The 11,450-nt window shown below is 43.9% G+C and overlaps 1 protein-coding gene across 10 annotated transcripts in view; it reads left to right on the top strand.

Moving 5' to 3' along the window:
* The first annotated feature begins 2,222 nt into the window (after nucleotides 1-2,222).
* The window catches only part of LOC139912306 (calcium/calmodulin-dependent protein kinase type II subunit gamma-like), a 64,850-nt gene continuing 55,622 nt past the window's right edge, over nucleotides 2,223-11,450 (top strand). For all 10 annotated transcript variants that reach the window (XM_071900068.2, XM_071900066.2, XM_078288789.1 and 7 more), the window contains exons 1-2: nucleotides 2,223-2,362; nucleotides 3,579-3,673. In XM_071900068.2, coding sequence (XP_071756169.1) covers nucleotides 2,298-2,362; nucleotides 3,579-3,673 — 160 coding nt within the window. In that variant the 5' untranslated portion in view covers nucleotides 2,223-2,297. The remainder of the gene's footprint in view (nucleotides 2,363-3,578; nucleotides 3,674-11,450) is intronic.

Raw genomic sequence — 11,450 nt, 5'->3', positions numbered from 1 at the left:
GACCCCCATTTGATGAGATTTTGTCTCTTGAACTCAAATCTGAGAATATCATTAGATACGATTTTGTCCAGAATTCCATGACTATCTGTATTGTAGGTAGAGAGATAACAGTGAAACTATGATCAAAATAGTCATTCGTGTTAACTTCTTGTAAATGAAATAACAGTGAATTTTAACAATTCACCAATTTACAGGGGACCCCCTGGAACCCCCTCAAGGACCCCTGGTGGTCCCCGGGCCCCACATTGAGAACCACTGGGCTACACCAACCAACAGAATGAGCATGCTGTTAAGAAACTGACTTCAAAAGGGAATAGGCTGAAGAGTCTATTTATAACATAATACAGGGGTTTGCAAACCTTTTTCATATCACCCCTAAATATATAGAATGCACAACAGATGCCCATTAGAAAAGATTTTGTCCCAAAGAACCCCATATGTGAAGATTTTTATAGTTAGATTATATGATTTTAATACAGAATTATATAAAATGATCTGTTTATAGGTCAGTGATCCCAACAGTCATCATTATTCTCTCATTGCGCTCATTTCTAGGTATTGAAATAATAATTAAATGAATCTGCCCCCCCTGGTAGCCTCTGAGGGACCCCACTTTGGGAATCACGGACATAATACAGTGGCCATGCAGCTGATCTCTTTGTGCCAATATTAAAATATTGCGGCATCACATCTCACTACATGACTTGGTCTTAGTGTGATGCCGCACATATGAGCTGCACTGATGTCAGCTTTACATTTGAGCACATAGCTCTTAAGAGTGAGGGAAAGGATGATGAAACTGCACCCGGATCTGTAGCTCTGGGTATACATGAGAGAAGATCTCGCGTGGCTTGCATCCCCTCTTACCTCCACCACTACTACCAGAGAGGAGAGAGTAGAAAGAGCTCTCACTCTGCCATTATTTCCGGGTACAGAAAACATTGCAGACCAGTGTGTTAGTGTTAAACGTCCACTGCGATGAGAATTGCATTTCCCAGTCACGGTACTGTATAACAAATGGCATGTTAATGTAGAGTTACCAAAAATATTATAGGCCTAAATTAGTGTGCAAAATTTACTAACACCCATTGAGAAGCTATCCCTCTGGTTGTTAACAGAATCAAACTGTTTTAGATATCCAATGTATTTTCTGGTGAAAACTGTCTCAAATAAATCCAGATTCTAATGAATGATCTGATTGGTCGACAGTATGCATTGTTAGGTCTGTCTGGCAAGTGCCAATTGGGCGAGAAATTGATTACATGCATTCAAACTTTCCTAGATCTCTACATCTTTTATTTGAAAAACTAAAGAAATAATTGTCTCAAAACCAATGCTTGGAGAACAGTTGCATCAATAGTAAGCTTCAAAGTAGCCTACTTTTATTGTTTTTTTTTTTTTTTTTAATTAATGCTACCTAATTAGAGCATGCCAGCTAGCAATGTTAAATCATTACAATGACGTAAGATTATGACAGGCAATACCAGAGAAGCAAAAATACATGATGTGCCTGTGGCCGCAATTGGTCAGAACAGAGCGATCCATTAACCAAGTGACTCACAGTGTTAATGCTCTCTGAGCGTTAGGCGGTGTTCACGTGGGACAACTGGCGTCTGTCACAATCACAGACAAGTTAGCGTTGAAACCAAGGAGGTTTTATAGTAGATAGTTGGCTCCACCTAGGTTTCGTTGTTGTGGGCTGTCTGGAAACCTTTTGAAACAGTCAATTTCATTGGCTGATGAAGTCTATTAGCGGATGACGTTTACCTACGCTCCATCAAAAGTTGCGCTAGTTTCAGCTGTTCTGATTGGCTGGGTTGCGATATTTTGCACTCCGTCAATTCACGTCATCCGTCAACGCATAGGTCTCATTGAAATACATGGGATACCTAGCACAGATGCTTCTTCTTCTTTTCTTCTTTTAGGGATTTCGGTGGTTTACATGCTTCAAGGCATATTTACCGCCCTCCACCGGTCAGAAAGCACAAACGCTCACATGAACGCCCACTTTTGCCAGACTGGCATGTGGACCACGTTCTTCTTTCTTTTTTGACTAGTGAGTCGCTCATCTTCTCCATAGACGATCTTTGCTACTACTGCTAGGCCCCCCCCGCGCTCCCCCTCTCCCTCCTCCCCCTCCTCCTCCTCCTCCTCCTCTTCTCCCCTCCCACTCCCTCTGCCTCTGCTCCAGCAGCCTATCTCTCTTTTCCCTTTCGCCTTTACGAGATCTCCTCCCGAAACCTGAGCGAGGCGGCCACTGAAGCGAGAGGCGATTCCCCCTTCCCCAGTTACTCAACATGGCTACAATTGTAACCTCCACCAGATTTACAGACGAATATCAGCTGTACGAGGAGCTCGGAAAGTAAGCGACCGCCACCAATATTGCTCTTGTTGCATTCAGTCTGTGTGCACGTTTTCTCTCGTTTTTTTTTTTCTGCTGCTGCTGCTGCTGCCATTGTGCGTGTCTACTTCAGTGTTGACAAGGCAGGATAGGGGCTGTCAAAAACAGGGAAGGGTAAAAGGCTCCCTCCAAGGCAACAATAAGCTGTAGCCAGGTTCATGTTAGCACTGTGCAGGCTTGTAATTCATCTGGAGTATGCATGCGAGCGTGTATCGCACCATCATGGCTCTTTGTGCCCCAAGATATGTGAAACGACATCCGCTCATATAAGGACTATATTTGTTAATTTATTTCCAGGTAGCACGCGTCGAAAAGTCATTTGCACAGACCCCTTTGCCCAGCGACATCCTTATAAGCTCCTGTTCAACCATTCAACTTCAAATTTGAGTGCATTTCTCAGTAGACTGCAGGCTGTACCTATATGTCAAGCAGAAATGAAGACCATGGCTTTGCTGCAAACAGACTGGGGTTGCAAAATTTTGGCTGTGGCTGTGTCATGCACACCAAAAAAATGTGATCTGACTACACGCTTTATTTTTGCTGCATTTGAAACATGAAAGGACACGTCGGTTACAATGTATATGCTGGCTAGGAAGCTACTTTGTAACCATTTTAATCTCTGTGTGTGTTGCTGATAGAGCTACTCCACCTACTATAGCCTACAGCATGAGTTGAAAGGAGGTGTCTGGCCAAAAAAAAAAAAAAAAAAAAATGCAGCCTGCCTCGAATGTACAGTTAAATTTGTGGCGTGTTTAGGGTTAAATGTTAATTCTTGGTCTAAATTTCAGTGGCTGCATTCTCCTGTAGCCTACTCACGTTTCTTCCTGTAAGCTAATGACTCGGTCCTTTCACAATGCAACAAGCCCTCTCCCTCCCCTGTCACGCACTAGTAGCCAAAGCTTGTTCTCAACATCTCATACACAGAATATCAGACAGTATTAATTATGCATGTGACTTCCTTTCCCTATGTTAGGTGTGAGATGTGAGTAGCCTATGCAATGCCTGCATGTCCCCTTGTGTGTCGAGTTCAAGCCGCTGTCATGCACTTCTTTGCCTGTGACACACTAGCAGCTTTGATGGAGAGTTTGTCAAGTATGCTGTTGTGGGTTTTTTTTTTTGGTTGTTTGAAGTGGTTTCACTGAACTGTCATTTGGGTTATCAATTTCCTCCCCTCCAGGGGTGCCTTCTCGGTTGTTCGGCGATGCGTCAAGAAGTCCACCGGCCAGGAGTATGCTGCTAAAATTATTAACACAAAAAAGCTCTCAGCCAGAGGTAAGTGCAGTGAATATTCATTGTATAGCTCAGCATTACAGTCAAGGAGCAACACTTGAATTCATATAACCTGAAAGCTGATAAGAGCAGCCTGCTGTCCGCTGCTGCTGCTGCTGCACAATGCCATGGCTGAAGTCAGTTGTAGGCTAGTGTTCGTTTATTTCCTTAACAGCAGAGCGAGCCGGGCTCTCTGTCCTGTCCTTCCCATGCCAGCAGAGTTTCCTAAAAAGCTGGATGCTAGTTGGCAGAGACGGGCTGCTGCAGTTTAGGTTGGGAGACTTAAAGGTCTCCTATGCTGGCCAACTTACTGTGGTTCTCACTGAAGTGATGGTGTGTGTGTGTGTGTGTGTGTGTGTGTGTGTGCAGCAACTTGAACTTTACACTGAAATATCCTCAACTCTTGCAGCAGCATGGGATTTAAGGCAGTATGATCAATTCAGAAACATTAGATCGCCAACGATTGTCAGCCTGTGTGTGTGTGTGTGTGTGTGTGTGTGTGTGTGTGTGTGTGTCACACTTGTTGCAGCATCACCACCTGTGCTCTAGTCAAAGCAGCTTTGTTGTCATTGTCATTAGTCTAAAACCCATATGTGCATCATAGCATAACCGTATGTACGGCTTGACGTACCTCACCTGCCATATAGCTGAACCTTTTGTCTGGCTTTTATTTCTCTCATGTCTTGTGTGTGTGTGTGTGTGTGTGTTGGTGTGCGTGTGTGTGCCACGTTTTTGTACATGCATTTGTATTCCTTGTGTGTGTTTGAGCATCTATGTGCATTGGTGTATCTCTTCTTGTCTTAGTGTGTGGGCGTGTTGAACATGCAAACATGTTGTGTGTGGGCATGTTGAACATGCAAACACTTTATATGCGTGTGTGTGTGTGTGTGTGTGTGTGTGTGTTTGTGTGTGCTTGCCTGTGTTTGTGTGTGTGAGTGTCAGACCAGGCCAGCAGAGGTTGAGTGATGATGTGAACTGCAGATCAGGGCCAGTTCTGGACTGATTGGGCTGTTCCTTTCCCAGGGGGATGCCAGCTGAATTGCTCTCTCTCTGTCTGTCTCTCTCTCTCTCTTTCTGTCTGTCTCTCTCTCTCTCGCTCTGTCTCTCTCTGTGTCTCTCACCCTCCGACCCCCTGTCGTTCCCCCTCCTCTTTCTGTTGTTCTCCCTCCTTCTGTGTCTCCCTGCATCCTCCGTAAACAAAGGACTGATTTGAGGAAAGATCTTTAAAAAACCCTTTCTACTAGGTGATTAGATCTGTGTGTGCGTGTGTGTGTGTGTGTGTGTGTGTGTGTTGTGTGGTGGGCTGTGCTGGCAGTGGTCCGGAGCTAGTAACCCGGCAACAGCGGGGGTGAAACTCTTCATCCCATAGGCTGTCTGGCAGGCAGACCGCTTTCTCTCTGTGTGTCTCTGGGTCCTAGTCACAATTATATGACATATACACACACACATACACACACACACACACACACACGCTCTCTCCTATGGTCTTTCTCACTTCTTCAAGCAGAAACAGTTACATACATCTCTCTCTTTCACTTGTAATTCTCACGCTTATTTATATAGAAGACCTATTTATATACGTTATTGTAATACACACACACACACACACACACACACACACACACACACACACACACACACACACACACACACACACAGACTCTCCTTCAGTTTGCAGTGCCCTTAATCAAAGCTGAAATGCTCTGGCCCTGCCAATGTGTTTTTCACAAACACAAGAAGCGAGTTCTCCCTGCCTCGGCCCCCACTCTCCATGCCGACAGCGCTAGACAGCAAGGCAGCTTGCTGGGGGGAAAGAGCCAGACACATGGACACCCGTGTGTTAACCCTCATCTACCCACGGCAAGTTACCCAGATGACACCACTGGAACAAAAAACATGGTTTCATTTACTGCAAGGGCCATGTAGTGTGTTCCTCCTCCGTTAGTGTTTGCAAACAGTAGGCATAGAGCGGCTTTGGTGGCTCCATGTCCCGGGAACTTTGGAGTATTACTTGTAGTTATGATGGCTGTGTGTGTGTGTGTGTGTGTGTGTGCGTGCGTGAGTGTGTGCATGAGTGTGTGCGTGGGTGGGATTAAGCCCTATTCTCCCTGGCTCAGGGAGGGCACATTGGCTGGCGGCGAGGTCAGCGATTATGGCTGGGCCGTGTGGCGTCACATGCATGCACACTGACGCTCAAGCGGACACACACACACACGCACACGTGGTCGCTCACTCACACACTGACATTCACACATGTGCATGCACACACACATTAAGAAGACCTTATTGAGTTATCTTTTATTAATTGAATGTTATAGGCTAAGAGCCATATTTTCCATCCTTGGATAATTTTTTGTATTAATGAACTGCTTATAACACCTTAATAGTTTTTTACCGTAAAAATTCTGAAGGCTCACTTTAATTTCAATTTGCAAATCTTGGATAAAAAATAAGAAATCATATTAGTGGAACGTGGACAGTATGACTCCAGTGACCTTAAAGTATGTGGAACAACAGCATAAATATCATATCAGCAAACAAAGGGAGAAAAAAGCAATAAAAGATACATAAGCACATGTGCATGCACACACATGCACGCACACACATGCACACACACACACACACACACACACACACACACACACACATACCAAGGTTGAAACTTAAGTTTTAAGTTTGATATTGCACTATGATAGGCGAAGTTTAAAGCAGTTTAAACTTGAAAGTTTAACGGTAGGCTTGAACAATGCATCAGAAGTTCAGTTCATATTTACAGGACAATATTCATATTGTGCTATGACAGAGCACATCTACTGTATATTGCTGCTGCACTCTAGGCATTTTTAAAAATCATGTTATAATGCACCCACGGTGTGAAACTGTTGATCAAGAAGTGTTTGGCAGATGTCTCGCTCAAACCGCTCAGCATACACAGTGAATACTGACTATCCAGATATGTAAATATTCCTGCAGTCGAGGGCCACTGACTATGCTAATACTGAGTATTTGAAGAGACGGGCACCTATGACACACTAGTATCAGTTTACAGAAGTTGACAATTATTGTAAGCTATACGCAATAGTACTTGGAGCCTGGGAAGCAGAAGTCACATAAGGAACTGTGCTCATGAGGTTTTGTTGTGACTTATATACTTCAGAGGTCGAGGGCTCTCATATATTCGGGGTATGTTCTGGTGAAAGAGGGGAGCAAGAGGAGTCTTATCTCCATGGCTTTGTGACCAGCCATGACTTACATCTCTCATGGAGGCTTTGAGTCTCTTTTGTATGGAGGTTCATGGGGTCAGTGGCTAAAATTGAAAAATATAATAAAAACATGTGTGGAAGGTCTTGTCACATTTCATTTGTGACAAGAGATTCGTTATCTTATCCCTTTACCATCCATTGTGTAAAAAAAAAAAAAAACAACCCCTCCCCCTGCATATGTACACATATAGCAAGGCAGTCAAAATTTGCTTTTGCCCACTCAGCATCTGTGCAGCTTGCTAATGATGAGGCTCACTGTCATCAGCAACAGTCAACATCTAGTTATGTTGATTTAGCAATGTGTGCGTTATGATAAATGTGGGTAAATGTATCCCAGGGAGGTGGTGAATGTGCACATTTCCAAAGATACATTTTGTAAATGCGTACATTTCCCGGTTAATGTGCATGGGAAAACGCTGGTCGCAGTAGGTATGTTTTCATGCCAGACCCGCATCATGGTGTGAGGAAGGAGCGCATCTGAGGCCTATTTTTTTCCCCAAGCTGGTGCAGATTGGGGTGTGTGCCTCTTTACTTATGGTAGGCAGATAAGACATTGATAGCCTATACTGTATATTCAATGTAGGTGTAGTTTGGCCAAGAAATTGATGCCTAATTGATTTTACCAAATAATGGATGCACAAGTCTACACAACTCATTTACATCCATGCGCAAAAAGATGTGAATGTGCAAAATATGTTTGCCTATCCAATTCTTTAATTGTGATTTTAAAGAATCTCGTGTAACATAACTCCAGTCACACAAAGCATAATCGTTGTGTTACAGATATGTGGACAGCAGTGTGAGAAAGCCTTGCGCTACTGTAACTACCGTTGTCCATTCACATTATCTCACAAATGTATACACATTCACCAGATTTACCAGCATACATGTACCATTTCCCCACATTTACTGTAACAAATGTATCACTTCTTTGCTGTCTTGAGACTTTCTGGTCTTCCTGTTTGAAAAAAAGCGACCCTGCACAGCCAGAAGCAAGCGCTTCAGCTGCTCGCTTGGTCGTTGGTTTCAGTTGAGGATGCACTCCTACACCGCAAACCCCCATTAGCTGTTTGACACTGAAGCTGTGAGTCAACGTCTAAGACTTAAGTCCAGACCTCTCCCCTCACTTTGATCCACTTTGATCCATTTCAGCGCTGTGCCATTACCAGGAGAAAGGTTAAGGATAGATCAGCTAGGGTTATCGGTCAATGGTAATTACCCCTTGATTTAGCTCGCCTCTGTTCTTGACAGGTGCCAAAGAAGGAGCAAATTATTGGTCTATAAAACTTTAAAGGGATTTTGGAATCAGGGTGAAATTAAACTACTGAGGGATATAGCTGAAACATATTGGCGAGAAAAGAAAACTGTTTTTATTTGCATCGAAAGTAGTGATTTTTCTTAAATCATTTTCTTTTTGATGAGTGATAAAGCCAAAATCATGTTTGTTTGCTTGTCTGGTTTTTGTCACATGAGTTGGAAGGCTACATTCATTTATTTTAGGCAGAAATAAGGATGCAGAGACCAACCAGGTTCACTATTAACCGCACTTTAAATCATCACAGATATCTAACGATAAGCATTTTAGAGGTTGACGGCATCTGCGTCTACAGTATTTCATGTTATTTTTAGCTCCAGTTATGTGCCGTGTTTTGTGTTGAATTGTGAAGTGAGTGTATTTTTACACTGTTATTAGCTAAGGCCTTGTGATGCCAGGGAGGGAAGGAGGGAGAGAGAGAGAGGGGGAGAAAAAGAGAGAGAGAGAGAGAGGCTGATGGCACTCGCCCCACTGCTGAATAATTGAGGCACAAGGCTGCTCTGCTCTAGCTGAACATGGACAAGGGCTGAGGAGTGGACCTCAGACTCCGCTCCCTCTTTCTTTGCCTCTCTGTGCCTTGCTCCTTCCCTTCATCTCTTCTTCTTTCATCTGTCTCACTTGTCCCTCACCCACCTTTCCCCCTCCCTTTTTTCTCTCCTTCTTTCTCAAGCTCTTCCTCCCTCTTTCTCTACGCTCTATCCATCTCTCCAGTTTCCTTCCCTTCCCTCCCTGAATGGCTGCCGCATCGCCAGGCCATGTAGGCAGACGTGTGTATTTGTGTGTGTGTGTGTGTGTGTGTGTGTATGTGTGTGTATGTGTGTGTTTTCATTTTCGGGGCTTTGGAGGGCTTCTAGTGCATTGGCTGGAGGCTGATTGGCGGAGGGCTGATAAACGTAGCAGTGCTGCGGCGGTGAATGTTTAATGGGACCAACTGTGAATATTTGATGAGAGGGAGACAGCGCGAAAGAGAGAGGGAAAGACATATATATATATATATATATATATATATATATATATATATATATATATATATATATATATATATATATATATATATATATATATATATATAAAGAGAGAGAGAGAAAGAGGTAGATATGGAGAAAATGAGACAGAGAGGGGTAGATATGTTCCATAGCAGAAATAGAGTAATGCAACACATGTATGGAGATACTCTCCCGCAGCATGCAGACCCTCCTCTTTCTTACCAGGCCACTAGCACAGGCCGGGTACTAAGTGTGGGTGTGTGTGTCCTGAGGCTCAATGTGTTTTTCCAAGACTTTTCCCCCTGCCCTGTTCTTCTTGTCCTCTTTTCTCTCTATCTGCACATCGTTCTTCCCCCTGTCCTAAGCATATGGCATGGCGTGGGAGCCAGCCTGAATAAAACTTTCATCTGTAACGGGACAGGGTCGCTGAGTACGTTTGTTCCTTTTTTTTGAGGGTGTAGATTCCTCACTAGAAGCGCAGTAGCTACAAGTCAGCGTTGCTAATCTGCTTTGCTCTGTTCTGTCTTTTTCTGTTCTGTTGTTTTCAGTCCTGTTCGGTCCCGTTTGTCTCTGCTTCGCTCCGTTCTGTTTCGCTTTGTTGTGCTCTTGCCTCCCATTCTCAGCCCTCCGTGGAAACTGGCTAGTTTGTTTCGTAAGGAGGGAAGGCTGTCTGCCAGCGCTACATTGGATTACATTACATTAGAGAGAATCTCAGGTGTGTGTGTGCGTGTATGTCAGTGTGTGTGTGTGTGTGTGTGTGTGTGTGTGTGTGCGTGCGCTCTTCCAGGTCCGTTCCTGTCGCGTCAGTGTGTGTGAGTCATGCGATAGGCCTTGTTTGTATGTCCTTGTTCTGACAGCAGCAACAGTTTTGTTAAGGTATGGAACTCGCAAGGAACTGGCTCTCACTTCTCTCCTAGCTCAAAGCAACGCAGTGTCTCTCTCTGTCTCCAGTTTCTCTCTCTCCCTTTGTCTCTTTCTTTCTCTTGTTTTTCTCTCTGTTCCCCTGGACGCGGCCAACACTTGTTTCAGGGCAGAAACCTACTCAGTCCTGTATGTTTAAGGAATCATATACACTTGCATTCTCATGTGTTTGTTTGTGGATGTGTGCCAAGTGTAGAGTGAGGATTCCTCCTCCTTGCAGAGGAGGTACTGCACCAGTGGTGGTTGAATACACTGTCGGTGTGTGTATGTGGAGATCACACACACACACACACACACAGCCACATACACACACATCACAAGGAGTTTGATTCCACTGGTTGTTAGATACGTCATTACACTTTACAAGTAAGTAACTTACAGACAGTGAAATACCCTTTTTTTTTTTCCTAAATGGAGAGTTCTTTATTGAGTTTCTTTATTGAGACACTGGGAAGATTGAGAGGGCAATAAAGTAGGGGACACACAGGGGAGAAGGGTCTAGTGGAAGTGTGTGTGTGTGTGTGTGTGCGCGCGTGTGTTTGTGTGTGTGAGAGTGAGAGAGACAGAGAGAGAGAGAGAGAGATCACAGCATGCCAGTAATACTCTTACCAAGCTGACTCTCTCTGAGAGCAAGAACTAGAGACTTTTTGTCTCTAGTTCTTGCTTTTCTCTTCTTTTCTATCTCTCTCCCACTCATATAAACTGTTTCTCTCACTCAATTTCACACACACACACACACACACACACACACACACACACACAAATTGTGCTGCGTTCCAACCACATACATCGTATCCTTCACACCTGACAGCCAAGATTACTTGGACCTGGTCACCATATTCACTGGGGTGTCATGTACAATGGATAGTAGCATACTGTAGTCAAATGCACGGTGTACATTTCATGCCCCCAAGGCTCAGGAATCCCATTCAAAGCCCAAAAATGCATGGTTGTCAATCAAAAAAATTGTTGTTTTTCAGAATCTCTGGAAAATGTGACTTTTTGTTCACTTACAGTCAGAGGTTTGCGTCTGAGATTAACCACTGAAGATTTCACAGAGCCACAAATCCATTTAAGGTTCTGAATCAGGGATCTAATTCACATAATAATACGTCTGTGTGTTTTGTGCGTTCAGTTAAAGAGAGTAGAGGTGAAGAGCAGTGGAAAGCATCCTAAAGACCTCCTCTGATCATAAGCCAGTAAAGAGAGTGATAAGTAGAAAGCTGTCAGCCTAGGCCTGTGTTTAATGTTCTAATGTTAGATGAGCTGTGTTGTGTTTTGCCAGGGCGATCAGT

The sequence above is a fragment of the Centroberyx gerrardi genome, chromosome 15, assembly GCF_048128805.1.
Source record: "Centroberyx gerrardi isolate f3 chromosome 15, fCenGer3.hap1.cur.20231027, whole genome shotgun sequence".
Classification (NCBI taxonomy): Eukaryota; Metazoa; Chordata; class Actinopteri; order Beryciformes; family Berycidae; genus Centroberyx; species Centroberyx gerrardi.
This window is presented reverse-complemented; position numbering and strand designations above follow the sequence as displayed.